Source organism: Pseudopipra pipra, chromosome 1, assembly GCF_036250125.1.
Source record: "Pseudopipra pipra isolate bDixPip1 chromosome 1, bDixPip1.hap1, whole genome shotgun sequence".
Lineage (NCBI taxonomy): Eukaryota > Metazoa > Chordata > Aves > Passeriformes > Pipridae > Pseudopipra > Pseudopipra pipra.
Genome location: NC_087549.1, coordinates 96,090,653 through 96,112,059, shown reverse-complemented (window position 1 = coordinate 96,112,059; position 21,407 = coordinate 96,090,653). Strand labels below are relative to the sequence as shown.

Below are 21,407 nucleotides of genomic sequence, written 5' to 3'. Positions count from 1 at the left end.
AAGAACACCCTCTGCAGGGAAACTGGTAGGCTTTGTGGACAAAGATGGCCTCCCACCAACTCCTGTGTCCATTCCAAGGACTCTAGAAGTAGGGATATTATTTTAGCATGGTTCAGATCTTTACAAAATCTCTAGCTTTCACTTTGGACAGCAAATATGATACTGCATATGGACAAGGCTCTATGCCTCCTGCCTCTGTCAAGAATCTGGGACCACAATCAAATTGTGGTCTCTAACTCAGCAGGAGAAAGCACAACAGCTCAGTTGGCAGGTCATCCCCAGTATATCTCAAGCTAACACAATTTCCTTTGAAAGCCATTAGGACAGGATTATTCAAATATTGCCATTTTCCACAGTGCAGTATTTTTACATATAACAACTCAGGAAGTTTTAAGCATGCTAGTTTCTGTAGATGGGAGATCTTGCAAGAACATCTAGTGATACAGGAAGAAAGGCTGGAGAGCCTGTAGATGATCTTCCACTGTCAGAAACCAAATGCTCCAGGTATGGGGCTAAGGAAAGACTTAGCTGCTAGGGCATCAACTTACACAAATGTACAGCGAAATCTATTATGACCATCAAAACCTCCCTTGGCACTTTTTGAAAGAATAAAATTGAATGCTCATCTTAGCATTTGGCCTGAATTCAGCTGAGATTTTTTAATTGTTTGCCTGCAGGTTTGCAAGTATTGCATATTGCTGGAGACACGGATTAGTGGACGTACTTCCCACTTAAGTCATGGTTGAGAGAGCCACACTTCTCTAGTGTGGGGTTGATCTCCTGTGAGGGTACTCAGGTTTCTTCTGCTGAAGTTAGAGGAAAGCCAAGGAAAACGATCAAAAATTGCTTTGGGAGCAGAGGAAAGAACTGACCCAGCAAGATAGAAGATGAGCAGACAGGGCTGGCCCATCCTGGACAATGAAAAAATATTTTCCAAATGGTCTCTCCTACTTTTGGGATAGCTTCCAGAGAAGGTTTTTTACCCCATGCTCACGTTAAAGAAAGATTTCCAGGAGGGGAGGCCTAAGTACTTGTTCTGTTTCAGTGCCAAAGCCTTGGAAATCCCTCTTTAGTAACAGTGCTGGAGAAGGTAATACATATTTTTCATCTTGATGTTAAAATATTTAAGGCAGACTTACTGGCTTGCACATTTCTTTGTCAGTTTTGGCTTCCATTTCCCACACATGGTGACCATCTAAAAGACAAAAGAAAAAGATATCTACTTCTGTCCTTTTTTCCTCTCCCAAGACAAGAAAGGAATGACTTCTGCAAAAAAATCTCTTTGAAGGGGCACTACATATATGAAAAACAGCTCTCAAAACTCATTGCCCAAGTGTTGCCCAACTAAGAGACCATCTGGGTAACCTGTGGCAGGAGTTGGCTCAGCTTTTCTGAAGGGGAGAACCACAATCCAGAGCACGTGATGCTGCGATGGGGAAAGCGGCTGTGAGTTTGTTCTGCCACTAGTATGGTAAAATATGCAACTGTTGTACACTTTAGCTCCCTTCAGGCAACAATACTGCTACGTTGTGAGGCCTTTTGATTACTACCTATGCTGTACGTCATATTCAACATTAATATTAAACAAGACAACAAATAAGGTAGTATTAAGAAACTCCTCAGCCATGCAGTATTTGATTTTAATATACACCTAGTTTGGCTTGTCATAATTCTGCTGCTTGGATCAAAAGGCAAGGCCATAGGCTGGGAAACACTGCTTTTTGGTTCATTCTAAAGTTGGTTAAGCTTAGCTACACTTAGCTTAGCACTTCTGGAGCTGCTTCTAGTGATGTCTTGGGTCCTCCTAATTTACTGTATTTCTGTTTTCAAGCAAAGATAGATTTAAGCCACAGCTGTAACTTTTTCTGGGGAAGAAATTGGTTTTGTCTAGTCATTTTTTCTGCACATCACTGATACAGAAATAACTTGTCAATAACAAGGTGGGCTCTTACTTCCTTGCGTCTTCAAACCTCAACAGCGAAGAAATTAGAAAAATAACACAGAACATAAGGTTTCCATTCTGCAGGCCTAGGAAAACACAAATGAAAGGCCATAAGCAGACTGCTGGCTAAGCTGGGCAGGAGAGACACAGGAGTCCCACCATTGTCAGAAGCTACTGAAATGAACAGGAAACTGAGACTTTATGCCATCTCTTTTGCACATTTGTTGTGGCATCGGGACATGCAAATGCAAATATTAGTTATTTTGAACTTCATCATATAGACGGGTCTGCCTTAGGAAAACAGCTCTTTGAAAGGTAAAAGAGTGAGTGTACTTTTTCTTCTCTGTTCACTTTCATGGCCAGGATGGAGGTGACGCATTTAGAACCGCCTGATTTATTACAAATGTCTGTAAATAATATTTTTGTGTACAGCTGTCCTACTGTGAAAGGAATGCTGCTGAGGGACTAGCTCTGGCAATTGTTTTAATGTCCAGCCCCCCCTTTTTTTTAAACGTATGGAAAGAAGTGCAATGTGAAGGCCGCAGCACAAATACCACAGTGGATTTGGCAGGTCTTTCTGTAGGAAAACAATTAGCAGACCTACCCTCAGTTTCTTCCTATATTTTAACTTGTGACGCTAGAAAAGGAATCCCTTTAATTGGTACTGCCACGTTCGGCTGTGGGGAAAGAAGGAGCAGCCAGACTGTGCTCCAGTCTCCTTAACGAGTCCTTTGGAGAGTGCCAAAACTGAAGTAGACTTCTCGGGAGGACTGGTGATCACTTCAAATTTATACAACAGATGCTTCCCCTAAGCTGTCAGTAGAAAAAACCCGACCGAAATTCAGCAAGCCAGGACACATCCCCTGTCTGGGAGCAGCCTCCTCTATTGCCAGCCCTCTCCTCACAGAGGCCCTGAAGCCCTCCCTCCCTGCCCCTAATTAATTCAATCAGTTGTAAAAGCAACACAACTCCGACACTGTCACACATTTTGCAAAGTCTAGGAACTTCTGCTTTGTAAGGGGTTTGTTGGGTTGTTTTTTTTTTAAATCTACAGACGTCCAGACTAGTAGTTAACATGTGTTCAATTTGCCTTTGTAAATGGATTACCAGAAGTTCAGGTTTTTTCACTATGGTTAATTTCTGCTTTGCAAGACGAATGATCTGATTCAGGTTTCTGTTTTTTATTTCCTGCCAATACTTCAGTAAAATTCAAAATTATTCCATCTCCAATTCATCTTTCAATTACTTCATGCAGCACTGCCTTTATGCATTTTTTAAATTTTTATGATGACAAAAATGCTGTAATCTAAACTATTAGGAAAATAAAAATCCAGAGCCATGGCTTGTCTTATGGAAGTTAATAAGAACAATACGGGCTTTGCTCCAAGAAATTCCCTTGAGAGTGTCCAGACCATCGCTGCTCAGCAATTGAGGGGAAAGGGAAGAGGAGGAAGAAGTAGGGAATAGACAACTAATTAACAGATAGCAGATAGTCACATTTCATTTAACAAAAACACTGGGAGGAAAAGTTGTTATGAAGCAAGAAACCAAAAAAAAAACCCAAAAAAACCCAAAGCCAACAATTCCTCATATTACGTCTGGTGAACCAAGAGGGAAATCTCAACGCCCACGGACTGGGATCAGCTCCAGGAGGGAAACCTTAGACCACTACGTCAACCTTTTACAGTAAACATGTTTTGCAGGTTTATACACTTCAGCTGAAATTAAAAGAAAAAAAAAAGAATAATGGCTTCAGAATGGTTTTTGGGAGCCCTAATCATCAAGATAATCTGCCTATGCCAGAGAAAATGGTTTTGCCCCAGCGCCCATCCACTGGGGAGCCTGGCGAGCAGGCGGGATGCCGCCTCCTGTCAGCGTGTGCTGGAGCAGCGAGGGCTGCTCGCCCACAAAAGTTTCCATTGTACGTCTGCCACATCTGCAGCAACGCGCCTGGTCTGGGCCCGAGGCAACTCCCTCCTGGCTGCCAGCCAACCCAAGTACACCAGAGCAATTTATACCTTTCCAAAATGCAAATAATTCAAATTACAGACATAACACAAAGCTGAAGCAGACACATTTCAGGCATTCCCGTTAAAGTTTACTCTCTGGAATTACCGTACCCAAATGGGCAGTTGTTCTACAGGGAGGGGGAGAGATGGAGTCAGGAGAGGAAGGAGAGGAGGAGGCATGGAGGAAAAGGGAGAAAACGGCTTTTCCAAAGGTCTTATTTCATTTCCTTTCATTTCACTATTTACTTTTACCAAGTAATAAGAAGTGTCTTCTCCAAACCAAATGCCTGGCTTTGTTTTGGCATTTTTAAGATTTATAAGTGCAATATTTTGAAGAGAAAGACAGTTCTTTATATAGCTAAAGAGTTGTGTTGAGGTATTATACTGGGTTTCTTTTATTATGTGAGGTTTTCTCTTACAAAATGGAAATAAAACCAAAACATCCGTGCACAGAACCGCGGGGCAGAAACCCTGCAGAGTCCCCGGCGAAGTGCCCTGCTCCCTCACTGCCAGCAGCAACAACCATTGACCCAACAAAGCCAAGGCTTCACGTGTGAACTGTGCCACTGGCTAGATGAATGACCCTCAAACCCCTCCTCCCAAAGAGGCAGTGCAGGAGTGTGGCAATGCTGGGGGAAGGAGAAATCCCCCATTCCACACAGGCTCTCTGCCTGTGCCCAGGCTGGACGCTGTGCTAACAGGTGGCCATCAGCACTGCTGCCAGCTGAAGACACCAGGTTTGTCAGGAAGCCTGACATTTAGACCGATCGCTGTTATTTATAGCTATCCCAGCTCCGGGTGCACTCCACCACCATCCGCTTCTGGCTTTTTTTTTTTTTTTTTTGTTGCTTAGACACTCGGAGCACCTGGGATTGCTAATGACGAAAATGCCATGAACCCACCACGTTAGGTGGAGTGGATTTTCAGCTCTGTAAAGCATAAACACCCTGCTTTAACATGGGGTGGCTGAACAGTGAATGGGCCTTTGTAGTCTGCTCTTATCAGCCGCTCACTCGGCATTGAAGGAAACTGCGCACAAGTCCAGAAGTAAAAATACTCTAATTCATCAGGGAATTCCCTGCAGTATGAGTCACCGAACGGCTTCCCCACCACACCCAGCTACAAGATTTCCACATAAAAAAGCACCATAAAGGCCTGTTTTAACACAGAAGCAGCACTAAAAAGTAGTTGTGTAAATCTAGCAGCATCAGCTATTCACATATAGATCCTAGCAGACCATGACATACAGGTTTTCTTCATGGAAGAGCAACACAAAGAGCTTTCCAAAGAGATTTTTGTAGCATCTTCCCCTCATCTCTGCCCATCTGGACAGATCCCCCTGGGTTTCTAGGGCTGGATTTACCTTCATACCCCAGGGAACTCCAAGTATAGCACCAGGAGTTTGCAAGCTCTCAACAATCAAGCCACCAGTGTAACTTTCATTCCAAACCAATGGACTGCAGAAAGGGGAAAGAATATACAAGAGCAAAAAGCCCCCCAAGCCTGGAAATGCAGGAGGGTATAACATCTGGCAACCACTTAAAACCTCACCTCTATGAAATGGGCATAATGGGAGTATGCAGGTACTTTACTACAGGAGGTTAAAACACTCTATACTCTTTAGTAGACCTGTGTTCACTTGAGATATGAGAAGAATAGATATTATGTAGGATTTCACTGCCTGTACACAGGGTACATTTTATACTCTCCCAGCCTACAATTCAACAGAGTTTGACTGTACTGGTTGCACTGTAAATCTGTATTTACATTCATATATTCCAAGTAAAATGGTGAAACAAGCCTTACTCTCCCAAAGGAACACACTACTTGATTAATGCGTTGTGAGATTACCCTGAACAATAACTCCTGTTACATCCCAGATTACTTTAACATGTCCAACACAGGCAGGGCACAGACGCAATGCAGCGTCATTTTGAGGTGCTCTACCTACTTTCCTATTTGGCCCTAACAATGCATATTTAAATCCCCGAGGATTGAAGGATTTACAAATTTTCAATTTGCACCCTAACCCCTTTTCCCTGGTAAGTACCCTCATGACACTGAGATGACTGATCTGTGAACACATTCAGAAGGAATGGATGGGTTTCCATGAAAAGAGGATGAAGACTAAGCAAAGTCTCATCATTCAGACTCAAAAGCTATCTGTTTCTGTGCAGAGGGGATTGCAGGGGAAGAGCAAGTCAAGCCAGATCTGCACCTGGGCTGGCAACGAGAGAGGCAAGGAGGCAGTTCTATTGCTTGGAGGACAGCACTCCCCATGCCAGTCCTGGATATGACCCACTGGCACTGTCTCACCTGCTGGCATATATTTGCTGGCAAGGGTGTACTAGTGCCAGATTTTGCAGAGGCAGCAACCTTTTCTCAGGCAGTCTTGCAGGTGTCTTGCTGTGAACAATGCTTCCCCAGCTGAACACAATGCAGGGAAGGGAATCCTACCAAGTGGGTGGGATTCTGTGCCTGTGCTGACACACTGGTGTACATCTTAAAGTCATTTACGAGGGTCAGACTAAGGGTGAACCAACACCAGCCAAGCAGTCTGACATGAGATGTACAGGGAAGATGGGCCAAGAGAGCAAGAAAACATGCAGAAATACAGAGGCAGCAGAGAGTAAGTATCTGCAATGTAAGTGGCCACTTACATCTCCAATGTAAATGACCATTCTCTTGATCTCCTCAATGGTACTTTGCTCTCCTGAGATTTACATCTCTTAGGGCTCTGTGAGCAGTAATATGCCTCCTGGTTCCAGAGCCACCTTCAGAGCAGCTCTACCTCCTGCTGCTGCTCCTGCTGGTGTCATGGCCTGCCTACCTACTGCCCAGCACCTCATCCCTGTTTGCCTCTCCAACGACCTTGATCTCCCTACTTTGCTATTTTCACTACTTTTGCTATGAGACCACATGGCTAGTCAGATTTTTGCTTACTTTATTTTCCTCTCCCTTGCCAGGAAGTCCCACAGCTGTTCTTCTGCCCTCCTCACAGCCTACTGTCCTGCTGCAGAGACTTCCCCTACAGCTTCGCTCCCCATCCCTGGCATGTCTTCTGGCATGCATCCATCCATGCGCAGCAGGATTCAGGCATAACTGACCTATTTTCATTTCCACATCAAAGGTGCTGCATTTGTTTGTGTCTCCTCATAAGCATTTTTGCAGCATAAGTATTTTGTCCCTTCCTTCAGCCATACATTTTTTCAGTACTGAGCTGAATACTATGTAGACTTAGGTGTATCTGTCATTAACAGGATGCTCTCAAGTTACTTCTCCTCTCTTCTTTACCTTAAATTAACGATAAAAAAGTCATGCAGCGACCAGGTGATAGAAATCCAGCACAAACTGCATCTTACAGTACTTTGGCATCTGTGCCAGACATGTGCTTCCTCTCTGGTTGCTCATCTGGGCAAGCCAAAAGCTGAGGGACTCACATTTGCCTAAATGGTGAGGCTTTTCAGCTGCTTTTACCACAGTATGTCTAACAGACTTAATTACTCTGAGTTCAAGTGTTTGCAAATGAACTGTAATTTTAGTTCAGGTAATTAAAAGGAGGGACTGTGCTGACAACTGACTGATTGGTGTTCATTTTGAGCCAAAACCATTGGAATGATTTGCCAGATACTATTTTCAGCAGAATGGAAGCTGGTTATGCAATTTGTGTTCTCTGGCACCTCCCTCTATTCAAATTATCGTTGGTCCGAGGGTTTTATTTAACAACTTTAAGTAATTCCAGGTCTAAGACACACAAATTCCAAGTAAAACTGAAGCTTGACATCCCTGAAAAATCTCTCCAGAGCAGGCAGGTCAAACGAAGCACACCCAGCACAGCCACCCACCAGCAGTCATGACAGTACTTCACTCTGGTTTTGATTACATTCACGTCATCTCCTTGTCTTCACAATTTTACTTTCCTTTGTGAAGCTCTAGTAGGCTGAACCTGTGACTCTGCAGCTGAAACTGAGTAAAATATTCCTGGTCCATCTTCTTCGGTCTAATCTGTATCATATTTTCTCAGACTATTGGAGTAACAAACCTCACAGCCAGTTTAAATCATGTTTCAAATTTTTCTTCCATGAATAATTCTTTTCCTCTACTTCTGTGCTGGATGCCAACACCGCCACCTGTACTATAGCTACTTCTAGTTCTTTCTCATCTTAAGGTGTAAGTTTGATCCAAATGCTTTCAACCTTCTTGATCCCTTTTTGAGAGTCTTCATTTTATTTTTATGACCACAACTTGTCATCTTCCAGAAATATCCCATTATGGCAACTCCTTGTGACATTTTAGCAGAGTCTAAACAGCAGGCTTTTGAATAGCATTTTTATATTTTTCCATCTCATTGTCCCCCTCATGTCCCTTTTTTTGTCTCTCTAATCCAAGAACGTCAGGCTCAATCTTAGAAGTCCCTCCTCCTCCTCTCCTCTGATTTTCCATCTTGACATCAGCTTCCCAGGAACAAGGCATACTTTGAAAATGACTTATCTCTCTATTCCTCTCTTAAATGTAATTATATTTTCTTCCACATTGTTCTTGAAGGTGTAATCTTAGTTCCTTAATAGATCTTCTTCCCTCATCTCTCCCTGCTTTTCCTGTGATGTCCACCTGAGTAAAGTTGGTTTTCAGTTTTACCTTTTGTTTTTCACTATCCTATTCTACTTTTAATTGGGAACAAACTATTTTCCCCAAGCGGAGCCTGTTTTGCCTATGACTGTAACTGATAAGCAATCACCCTGTCTTTATCTTCACCCATGAGCTTTTTCATCTTATTTTCTTCCCCTGTCCTGTTGAGGAGGGGGAGTGAGAGAGCAGCTTGGTGGGCACCTGGCATCCAGCCAAGGTCAACTCACCATACTTCTTTCCTCCACTGTATGCACTGATCGCTTCATTAGACTCTCAGCTTTCTTGTAAGGGCTGTGTATTTGGACAGAGGGTCCTACTGGAACAGCAACAGTAAAAACTATTTGAAATCTTGTGCTAGTTGTAAAAGCTCAGAGACAAAGCTTTGATTGCACAGATACAGCTCTTTGAAGCCACTTCGTTTGGAAGACATGAAAGAATAAACTTGCAGCATTCAGCCACATTTTCTATATTAATAAAAAGTTTACAGGATTACTCAGACAAGTGACTTTTGAGACCACATGGTTATTCCCTATTTCTCTGTTGACCACAGTAAGTATCTGTGATTGACTGATCTCACTCTCCACTGTGAGAGCAACAGTCTGGATGAGGCTTGTTGCCGCTGACACCATCTCATGCGTATGGCTGCTGTCCCACTCTGTCTTCACCATTCCCTAGACTAAACAGCCAGGAAAAACTGAAACGTGCTGACATTTCCTACGAGCTGCAATCACTACTCTTTTGTGCACGTGAAAGGGTTCCACCATCAAATGACTCCATCATCTGATGACACTATTCGCCCAAGGATATCTATTTCTGGGCAGTGGCCAGAAACCCCTTCAGCTATCAATATATCTCTAGGAACTAGGTTCAAGTGACCTTCATGTGAACTCCATGCTCCCAACTTGTATGCCTTTGAAGTTTCCAGTTTATCTAGTTTCCCGAATTTTTAACCTCAATGCGCATGAGTCAGCGTTGAATCGCTCACTGCCAACTACAATGCCTGTCCTGAACTTGGATAAACTGACAGATAATGACAAAATTATGTAGTATCTGTCCATCTGACTAGAGGGGGAAAGAGTTTTGCCACTTGCTTATTTATTATGTGAGCTACAGTATGATTACCCGTGTGAAACATGACCCCTTCTTGGCCAGTTGCCCCCAAAACTGTGACTGCTACTGGCAATGGAAAAAGCAATGGAAAGATCTCTGAGAATGTAAGATCTTTTACCAAATGGAGCTCTGCCAAGACTCAGGTCACCCGTCTCCCCATCACATCACATCACATCGCATCACGTCAAAACAGACTCCAAAACCTAAGCTCCACAGTGTATCTAAGTCAAACAAAAAAGCCCACATGCTTCCCCAACGCATCTGTTCCATCCACAAGGCACTCAAATGCTTCGTCAACATATCATTTTCCACAACTTTTTATAAGTTCTCCTGAAGCTAAAAAACTGCATTTAAGTTAGCTGCCATACAACAAGGTAAATTCTGCTCACACAACATACAGGAAACAGAATTGAATTTATCAGATTGATGTATATCTTTAAGCAGCAATTGATTGACTTTAATCTCTTCTAGAGAAAGGAAAATTTGAGAGGAACAAAAAACTGTGAAATGCTTGAGTGGACACCTAAATTCATCCAGCTTCCTTCTTTTTCCATGTTGCATTTCCTTTGTGCAAACATTCAGCTGACCAAGCTTGACCACACATTTAACAAGAGGCAAATTGCAAGTTTTCCCATCTGAAATACTTAAAGAAAGATGATTTTCTTTGGCATATATACAAAAAAATAATTGCTGATTGCACCCAGTTATCTTTCATTTGCTCTAATATAACTATTACCATTACACATCAGCACCTTCATGTTCTAAGAGCAAAACCTGTTCCAGCAGGGAAGAGGAACAGTTTTGACAGAAAAATCCATTTAACAAAATAAAAACAGGAGCAAAAGGAAATAGTTGGAAGCAATAACTAAATCTGAAAAGCACTTTAATTGCTTGAAACTATTAAAAGAGAGAAAAATCCCTAGAGGAAATGTTGCTTATGTGCTGTTTCTCTGTCTTTCAGGAACTTTGAGTGTCAAAGGCTTTGGGCACAATAGCTGAGGATATTATGCAATTAGGTTACAGAGTGTGTAGGTGCTAGGATTACTGTCTATTTGAAGTTGCAGTAAATAACAACATGTTCAAAACCACTAAAGTCTGTAAGTCTGGAGTTACTCAGAGATACAGCATTACAAATTGTGAACTCTATAAATGTCCATCAGAGAGTGATGCATCCTCAGGGAGGGGCATTTGTTATAGGGAAGCTTTGACGCAGGCCTTTGACCAGGACAAAGTGGCCCTCAACATTTACAGCCCAGAATAAGAATTTCAAAGTCAGTATTATTCAAGAAACTAATCCCATAGAGAAGATGGATGTTACATTTCGGCCTTTTGGCTCCTTAAATCTCTTGTCTTGAGCTCTCATCACTAAGCACAAAAGCAAAGAAATGAGTTTGGAGTTCTAACTTAACCAGTGGTAACCCAATTGAATGATAATTAATAATAATACATCAAATGACTATTTCTTCCCATAGATCACAACTTGATAATAATGAAGATTCAGTCAGTTTAACCTGATCTCTTAGGTATGTCTAGACTTGGTCAAATCCATGAAGTCCAGAAATACTTGAGCTACTTCCAGTGTCAAAACTACTCTGGCTACAGGAACAAGAAGCAATTTTTGAGCAAGGAGTAATTTGCAGGGTAGATTAACTCTTTCAGATCTCAGTATGAGGCTCTTTCTAAATCCCAAAATACCTTGGGCTATTCTTTCTAACCCAAAACATCCTACAGCATGCTAAGAAGACATACCCATAACTTTCTCGTGCTTTGTTTCTTGGGATATTGGCTTTGTCTCTCATCACTGAGCTTTCACTCATCTGTTACAGGATACATTTTGTGAACAGAGGGAAGAAAACTAGGATTTTTCTACCACACTCAGTTTTATAGATCTCTGATCATAATCTGATATACTAAGAGCCAGAAGTCTGGTTGCTTCTGTTAGGCTTTTTTTCTGTTTTGTGCTCAGTAATTCATATTACTTTTAAAAAAAAACAGCTTTGAAAACAAATACAGAGTGTTTGTAGAATTTTTTACCAAAAAAAGGTAGCTGACAGATATAGTCATTAAAACACACTCTCCAAACACCTCTGCATTTTCTGATTTTTGTTGCCTGACAAATAAAAAGTTTTTAAATTATAAGGAACTAAGTCAGTCTTTTATTGTAATTCCAAATCACAATCCACGCAGATGCATGTGTTAACACGAAACATTTTGCCTCTCCTAGACAAACACTTTCTCCCACAGCTAACAAACACCAACTTCATTTCATCTACTTTTGTAACTAAAATGCACACCTTGCCTACACAGTGAATCCCAGCCTATAGACATCAAGGGCCTTTGCCAGTAAGAAATTGCAGACTTTTTTATATTTTACAAAGTACTAATTCTTCTGGTGAAAAACAGATAGGTGATGGACATCCTAAACATAGCATCCAACAACCATGACACACACACACACACCACTTTTGAATCTCAGGAAGAGAAAAGCATGACTACAAAGAGAGACACAAAGTGAAAGAATATAGGAAAAACAATTATTAGTGTAATATTTAAGAGACAAAGTAATTGTGGGGCTCCCCAGTCTAAGGAAATTCTGCATTTAAGAGTGAAACCTCTCAAAGTACATTTAGTATTCACATTTTCACTACCACTAGATTTCTTGGATGATCATTTTATACCATCATTCATCACTGGAAAATATGGTCTAATGTGCAAGCAACAGAGCATTGCTCAGAATCCCGTAAAATAAGGACTCACTTCAACACTTGAGAACTTTTTTTATGGTACTGTAAAAGGTTTGAGCAAAATTTAGTTCCCTTCTGAACACTCTCATTATTTATCCAAAGGGGGGTCTTCTGCCTGAGCACTGGACCTCAACCGTGAGGGCTTCTCCTTCCAGAGGAGGTCATCACAGTGCTTCTCCCTTGGTCCTTTCAGTGTGCCGTGCCTTCATCCCTTTTTCCTGTGTGAGACACAGAGTCACAGGCCTGCAAAGTTTGTTTTGCTCTGTTTCACGTGCCTCTGGGCTGAACAGCAGCCAGTAATGGGTTAAGCTGAAAGCACCAAGCCACTGCCTCCCCAGCAGAAGGATTGATTTGATCATTCTTCAGGGATTCCCTCTTGTATGAGTCACTGCTGAGACTGACTCCCCAGGAAAGGAAGCCAGGATAATGCCATTCCTCCAGAGACTACAACAGCTGAGGGCTAGCCCTGAAGACTGAAAGCTTGGGACTCATGCTTGGAAAAACACTCAGAAGACTTAGAGAAATTATTCAATTATTCAGATGGGTGGGGGGAGGGGGGGAGAAAGGCAAACAAAAGTGTTCTCAAACTCTTTGACTTAACCAATTAAGTATGCAGACTAGCAGGAATTAGATGAGCTTCTGGAGACTGCCTCCTGGCTTGGGCACTCTGTCAGAGTGAGGACTGAAGACATGAGTTCATATAGTATAATATTTAAATTTTACACAAAAGATACGTTCTCTTTATAAGCACAAGGATTCCTGTGATCTATTACTTTGTAATAGCTGCATTTGGCTGCTACCAACCAGGAACGTGATTAACATTCCAAATTCAAAAACAAAAGTGGTAAAAGCAGCAAAACTAATGAATGTCTCACAAAAGTTCATAACCAGCTCTCTAAGAGAAAGAGAAACTATGTTGGTGTTCCTTCTCTTGACCTACTTTCACTTACGTGCAAGAGCTGAAAGGCAAAGAAACACCTCGTGCTGATTTACAAAAGCGAAGGCTGCTAATGCTTGTTCATTTGACATTAAATACAGTGACTCTGTTCAAAAATCCAGACGGAGCACTCTGCCACTAAAGCAATGATGCATTGCTCTTGTTTGCTTTCAATGCATTGAGCTGTGTCAGGCAGCGTAGCGCACAATTCACCACAGAAGTCTTAAAAATTGCTCAGCCCAGATCAGTCAGCAACTTTGCTTTTTGTGTGTCACTCCTAGTAACATGATTGCAGCTGCTGGAGACGCTACAGACTCTCGACTTTAAAGGCTCAGCCCCTGGACTGTACCTCTGTGAGGCCGTACTGCCCTGCAACTGCAACAAACCTACCGTGAGACTACTAAATCCAGGAAGGACCTTAAATTCTGTAACTTAAAGCTACGCACTGAATATCTTGCTTTTAGGGTACTTAATGCAAAGGGAGACAGTATTCAAATCTCCACTGTGGTACCTGCTGGTGGTCAAAAAGCATCACCATCACAATCCTTTGGGACGTGATACTTCAAAATTTTCTAACTCAAAAAAGGAAGAGGAGACGAAATAAGTACGAAGGAAGGCACCCTCTAATGTGGTTTCCTTCCTGTAATGAGACAGATCGAGGACTCCACTCCTGACATGTCACACTAACCCAGTTCTGTGCAGCAAAGGAAGTTTAAAAAAGTAGACAGCAATTTTCTCCCCCCCACTGATCCACGGAGAGAGCAAAATTCAGGTTTTTTAAATTGCAATACCACCTTTTTTCCTTTCTTTTTCAACTTTCTTAAGAAACAAAAAGGACATTCTGCTGATGTTGCAGTCACAGCCCAAGTGTGTGCAGTGCTTGGGGGTCACAGGAATAGTGCCACTATCTCTCCCCGAGGAGTCAAGGCATTACCTCTATCCCATATGTGCACTTTGGGTGACTTAAACCTCACCAACCCAGGACTCCACTGGGAAACTTCAGGGAAGTCTTCTGCTCTTCTCCTGAGCTTGCTGAGCCCAAAGACCTGAAGTCTTGCCCTCTAGACCCTCCCCTGCTTGTCCTGCCATCCTGCCCCATGGCCTGACTGCCTGTGCTGCTGGTAGGGGCTGTGGGCAAGAGAAAAGCGTGGGAACCTTGTGGACATCAAGGGTTAAACAAGAACATTGTCAAAGCCAGTGCTGTCGGCCTAAGGAGTGCCCAGGACTGTTTAAAGTTCGGGGGGGGGGGGGGGGGGGGGGGGGTGTTTCAGTCGGCAGCTGAGGAATCCGTAGCTTGTGCCAGCGCTAGGGAAACCCTTTCCAAAACAAGACTCAAAACTATCCTTAACAGTCTTGTTTCAGAGCCTGACTTTGACTCACAGCTCTGCTCCCACCACCTATTCCCACAGGGGACATAAACACACACTATGCATTTTTACGCTGTGATCCACTGCTCCTGCAGGTACCCCATGGCTCCTGCAGACACATCCTACTCCCGCTCCTGCTCCAGCCCCAGCTCCTACTCCATGCCCTTTGCCCTGCTTCAGCTTGGCCTGGGATCCTTCTCCAGGAAAATCAGTCCCCACTATGAATGCACTGCAGGAGCAGGTGGGCACTTGTATCCTTCCCCCAGTCCCCTGCAGGAGCAGGTGGGCACTTGTATCCTTCCCCCAGTCCTAGGACAGACTAGAAACATGTCCTTCAAATGAACATGTGTGGGCTCCAAGTCCTCCTCAGCCAGCACCCTCTAAGTGCCACCAGTCTCCACCACCACAGGAGGAGACACATGTGCACCCACACCAGCAGCAGCATCACTCTCTCTTCCACAAGTTACAGAAATGTTTAAGAAGATGCACAGTATTGCAGGCTTTATGGGGATTTGGCACCCAAGGCTTCCAATGCCTTTCACAGGCCCTTCCTGCTACAGTCATGGTTTGCTACAAAAACAAATGGCAAAGGTTGACTTTCAATGCTGCTATTGTCTACCTGTAACTACACTTGCCACAGTGTAAAACCTCAGCATTAGGTACGGCTGGGATTACTTCCACAGCTTTGCCCAGTGACGTGGAGAACATATTATGTACAGAAAAAAATGCTATTACCATATTTATGCTTTCATCATTTGACATAGACTTTAAAAAGGGGCAAAAGACAGACCAGAGTCTAGATTGAAGACATACCTGGCGCTTTCTCCACAAAGATGACTTTAGAGTCTTGCAGAAAGTTATGACCAGTAAGTACCATTTTTTTCCCTCCAATAACAGGAAAGCTGTCAGTACTTTGCTTCTCCACCAGAGGCAGTTCTTGGGCAGATCTCTGAGCTGGAGAGTTATATAGAAGATTAAAAAAAAAAAAAAAAGGTAACCACAAACATACACAAAAAAGTAAATACTGCACTAGTAAGTAACTTAATGCTTGCCCTCATAAGATAAGCTGAGTTTGATACAGAAACAAAGAAAGGTCAGAAGGTTTGCAGGAAACGTGTTTTGTTTTCAAGTGCCCTGACTGTAAACAATAGGGTTAAACAGCAGTACAGATTCAAAAGACTCATAAAGAACAAATGTTTTAAAACTCAATTTGATCTATACTATATTAAAAAGTACATTTTTATTGAAATTCATTTATTTTAAACAATTTTCTTTTATGCTGTGTGTTTACAAGGCACACATGACAAGGTAACCATGGATGTTCAAAATTTGTTTCAGTCACTATATCGTTTCCCGTCACTATACATTGTATTGTCAATTCCGCAAACTCTCTTGCAGCAGCAGCAGCCATAGCCCTTGTGATCCAGCACTTTAGTGAACATATTTCCAAAAGAACCTGAGTGCCAAAGCACACAAGGTTCCATGCAAACAGAATCTGGTATTCTTGTGGCACATTTTATGCCCCCTCCAGTGGGACATGAAGAAAGCGCTGCTTCAAGGGATGATGCGATACTTTATCCAGATTATATGGTTTCTCCCTGAGTTACATGCACTAAGAAATGTATGAAGTTTTTGGCACCAGTTTATTCCACATTCTGCACTGGAAATAACACTATCACTTATTTTTTCTCCTGTTTTCCCCTTTTTTCAGCAGCCATGTGCCATGCTTTTGCTCATTACACAACACTCAAAGCTACAGTTCCCTGACACAAATCCAACCGGCTTCACGTTCAGTGGCTCCTTGAGCTTGGCACCTTTGCACAGACCAGTTCAGGATTAATTTAAATTGTGCCTTATCCTGCTATATAGCAACTGAAAAGCTCTCTAAACTTCAACAGCAGCAGGATGAAACCATGACTCCTCACATTTTTTGCTTTGCCCTCCAGCATGAATGGAGTTAGGGATGATTAGGTCTTCTCCATCCCCTCTGCCAGAGCTCACCCCACACATACCTGCCAGATGTTAAGTTTACCCCCTACTCTGTCAGAAAGATCCCCTTTGTGGAATTCAACAGAACCTTAAAAAATTGTTTTGGTCCATCCTGCTGACCAAATTAGCATTGGGAGTTAGACAAAAATTCAGCTTCCACCACTTATCCTGAAATGTTAAAGCTACACAAAACAAACAGGTTTTGTTTTGAGTGGGGGTGGCTGATGAGGCTGATGCAGGTACCCCATGGCTCCTGCAGACACATCCATAGGTGTCTTTGGAGGGTGTCTCAGTGTATCTGATAAAATGCAGTCTGTTCAATCAAAGAGACCCCAGTGCAGAAACCTGGTTTCTGGAGGTTTTCTGAAGCCGCAGGCAGCTTTTGCCAGTGTGTCAGCTCTAGTGTACTGGTAGCTCCCCATCAAAGGGGTTGGGGTTTTGTTTGCTGGTTTTTGCTGTATGATGGGGAGACAGACAGTGAAAAGGGCAGGAGAGATGTTTTCCAGAACTTCTATAGCAGTTACCTTTAGGATAAGGAGTCACCAAAATAAAAGACCCTGTCACTCCCAGGTCTACTATTGGTTTAACTGCTCTCTACTTTTGCTTCAAGTGTGTGTTTTTCTACAGCAATCAATGCAAGACAAGGGTATTCTGTTCTCAGTGTAAACCACGTACTTTTGGAAAGCAGTTTAAAGTTCACTGACTAGACAGGTAATGCAAAACCAATGTAGAGCATGTTGGTGGATAAAGACTGCCTATGGGGTGGAAGTGTTCAAAACTGTTCAAAATGCATGTAGATGTGGCACGGTTTAGTGGTGGATGTGGCAGTACCGGGTTAACAGTCAGACTTGATGATCTTAGAGGTCTTTTTCAATCTTATTGATTAAATGATTTTATGATAATACCCAGCAAAAGGAGGATGTTTGTTGCTACTTACAGCACTCAATGGGGTTGGAGGCTACTTGCAAAGAGAGGGTCCTGCCATTGGCCTGTGGGATATGAACCCTGAAGACCAGCCGCACACGTGTGTTCTTCCGACCGATGTCCGTCTCTCCCTTGCGCAGCTCGATGTCAGAGTTTCGGAGCTTTAATATCCCAGCACAGTCAATGCTATCCAAAAACAGAGCAATTTAAATGAATTTCAAGCAGACTTCAGGAAGGCATGAGTGTGCAACATCTTCCCTCTCTCCTGTATGCTCTTCTTAAAAAACGGAGTCAGACACAGCCCAGTGACCAGGCTGAACATAGCATTTTGTTTAGCCTAGTAGTTGCATTCACAAGCAGCTAAGTTGGGGCTATCTGCAGTAACAGGTAGTAGGTGCAATTTAGCACACAAATTTAGGATGTTACCTCAGTTCTCAGAGGAAAAAAATCAAACAGACCCTTCTTCCTCAACACATCCTGTCAGGATGGTGCTTAAGGACTACCGAAAACCCAAAGAAATAGCAAGACTAGAAAAGTCAATAGAATGAGATGATGGTGCAGACAGTGTTACTAATGTAGAACGCAGGGTTACCTACAATTGCACTTGTTACAATTAATTTGGAGAAAAATCTGACATGATTTTTAATCTAGGGCAAAGTCCTGAAAATGCTTATTAATGAGCACAGCTGTCCCTGAGGTCAATTCTACTGTCAATGTGTTTGTATTTGAACGAGTTGGAAATACTCCCAAGCTGAGCACTGAGCTGAAGCTCTGCATGAAAAACACTAAACTCAGAGTCCTCCCTCCACATTAGGGAAAAACGTGCTTTTCATCAGATACAACTATTACTATTTCTGACCTCTCTCTCATTTTTTTTTTTTAACTTTGGTTTCCTCCTGGATGAGCTTACAAGTAAGGATTTTTGTCAAAGAAAATTTCAACAGAAGAAGTTCCCAGAACAAAAGACATACAAACATACACACTCAAAAACCCACTGCAAAAATACCTCTGCCTTGGCCATGACTACAAAGTCTACATGGCAATTTCTTCTAGGTACTGGTCTCTGGCATGCACTTTATTACACTGAATATGCATAGTTTAATTTTATTTTGCATTCAAAGAGTTTAATTCCCCCTCCAGACCTTTGAAGCTCTGTTCTGAAGCAAACTGCAAACAAGCACTATGGTAGCATGGTTTTGATCTGCATTTTTTCTGAAGTATGGATTTCAGAATTAAAAAAATGCCCTTGCTGATATGATCAAAGAAACTAATGAAAGTGTTAAAGCTCCTCAACAATGCATATTAGCAGGTGAAGCCATAAGAATTATGAAATATTTGTACCCATGTCAAAATTCTATGCAAAGATCCTTAAGCTATGGAAGAAACAGTGCATTTCTCAATATTGTCTCTCCTATAGCAACACTTGTAAAATAAATACAGTACTTAATGAGATTCAATTCAGAGCCAATAAAGCTCAGAGGAGAAAAAGCATTTAAATTCAGGCTTTTAAATCATGGATATGAAAATCTGAAGTAAATAGGAACAGCTAAGCGTGCAAAAACTTAAATGTGCAGATGAGCTTTGGTGTTTCCCTAAATCAAGGCCTGAACACACAAACTATGTGTGAGAAAAGTCCTTGGCTCCAAATTTCAATTCATTGTTAGTACTACATGAGGTTTTAGACTACTGATGTGTAAGGCTTACATACACCAAAGCATTGTTCATGGTTCTTGAGAGAGCTCTACTACAATCTGGCATGCATGCCACAAAAATATTCAGCTTGGCTCCTGAACTGTGTAATTACCTTTATTTTAGAGTGAAAGATGATTGAAATGGTAATAATGTTCCTAGATGGCCAAAAATGTGATTCAAACTGGATAAGTAAAGGGCCAAATAAATGTTGTTTGGGTACAAATTGGTGAAATTTCATTAACATCAATGTAGCTGGGTCATCTTACGACGACAGCAAATGGGGCCAATAATTTTGCAGGCTTGTCATGACTTTTAACACAATGCACTGAGAGAGGTCCTTGGGTTTTGAGTGATCACTCTAAGCCCAGCTGGCAATGCAGCTAAACATATTCTGGCTGTTCTATTTACGTGAGGCACTCTGAGGCATGTTGTACATGACACTGCAAACCAGCTTCTAAAAACCACTATGTGCAGAAGGACTTCAGGTGTCTGATACCATTTTCCACTTCATTAAGGCATAGAAAACTCTACGAATAACAAGGAGTGAAATTGTGATTTTCCTGTGGCATTTGGTTTGGTGGGGCTCAGGACTGCTTTTTGTCTACCTTCTACTTGTCTTTCTATCTCCCTATAGATGTACACAAAGCTGCATACATCTATACATAAATATGAATACATTTATACTTACACACACATTGAGAGTTGTACTTGCATGCAAGCACACAGAAATTCCTCCCAAGGCAGACACCTCAGATAAGGGTTAGGATCATATGAAGGAGGGGTGAGATAACTCAGACAAGGGCTAGGATGATTTGAAGGAGGGGGTAAAGAGGACAGGATTAAATAATATGGAGTGTCTCATGTATGTCACACACACAGAGGGATATTTCAACCTTTATATACAATCCTATAATGACATTTACCCATGTGTAATGGACTTACACAGCATTTAATTATCACTCCTACTAACTCAGAAATCCACACCTGCTTTTTTGCATAGGACTAAACTTATCCCAGTTTAATGACTCCCATCGGTAAATTGCATCACCTTTGAGTAAAGGTTCTCAGAGGTAACTTTTCTTAGTTCTAGAAGACTTACTTCTAAACAAATGCTATAAAAATGCTGAGTTTTATTATGTGAGAAATGAGTGGTTTTATTTGTCTCAAAAAAACCAAGAGGGTACTTGGAAATGCTCTCTAAGAGTTTCCTTTGACATCCAAAGATAAATTTTAATAGGCTCTGTTCCTTGTGCTAGTGCGTATAGGAGCAAGAGGTGTCATATTTAGAAACTAAATGCAGGAGCTGAGGTAGGAGATATTTACAGCTTGGTAACTGAGATACTTATTTTAAATGGCAAATAAGTACATTGGCTGAAACTCTAGAATGAAAGCAATCAGTTGTCATAAATATTTGTGAAGTTCATTTTGCTGTTAAGCCGTTTAGCGGCAATTTGTCCCAGCAAAGTTGTGAAAACCTTCTATTACAGAGAGAGATTTAGGAAAAAAAAAAGATAGGAAAAGGAAAATCGTGTACAAAAAAAAAAAAGAAACAAAACCAAAAGAAAGTAAGTGAGGTGACCAAGACCAAGAGGAAACTGCTAGATGTCAGATATATTGCCTGACTCTTACATTGCTCTCATGTTGTTCTCTGGAAGAAGTGGAATTTCCAGGACTTTGGTGTTGGAAAGTATTGTTTCGTGGCTGGTGGTGGAAACGGTCTTCCCAGTGATTCGGTGAACCTGGTAGAAAGCATGGGGTCGCAGCAGGCGGTCGTCTGCAGTCCCAATGAACAGCTGTAGCGTGAGCGGCTCGCTTTCTAAGTAACCATGTAGCTGGCAAGAGAACAGAAAACGCCCACTGAGCACGATGCACATAAACTGCTAGGAATCAATTAAATTTTTATAAGCGAGAGAGCCTAATTCAAGGAGAGGACTTGTGACAGGTGCGATGTGTTAAGTTCCCCCCTTCCATTTTTCCTGCAATGTAATATTAGTACAATAAAAAGGTGCACGTAGAAAATGTCTCATTATCCTAAAGGACCTGAGGCACTTTAGATGGGCTGCG

At 42.0% G+C, this 21,407-nt stretch overlaps 1 protein-coding gene across 6 annotated transcripts in view; it reads right to left on the bottom strand.

The window, feature by feature from the left end:
- The window catches only part of NFATC1 (nuclear factor of activated T cells 1), a 111,195-nt gene that overhangs the window by 45,425 nt on the left and 44,363 nt on the right, over window positions 1-21,407 (bottom strand). For all 6 annotated transcript variants that reach the window (XM_064666259.1, XM_064666249.1, XM_064666266.1 and 3 more), the window contains exons 4-7: window positions 20,973-21,175; window positions 17,665-17,837; window positions 15,552-15,692; window positions 1,140-1,195 (exon numbers count right to left, since the gene is read on the bottom strand). In XM_064666259.1, the coding sequence (XP_064522329.1) occupies window positions 1,140-1,195; window positions 15,552-15,692; window positions 17,665-17,837; window positions 20,973-21,175 (573 nt within the window). The remainder of the gene's footprint in view (window positions 1-1,139; window positions 1,196-15,551; window positions 15,693-17,664; window positions 17,838-20,972; window positions 21,176-21,407) is intronic.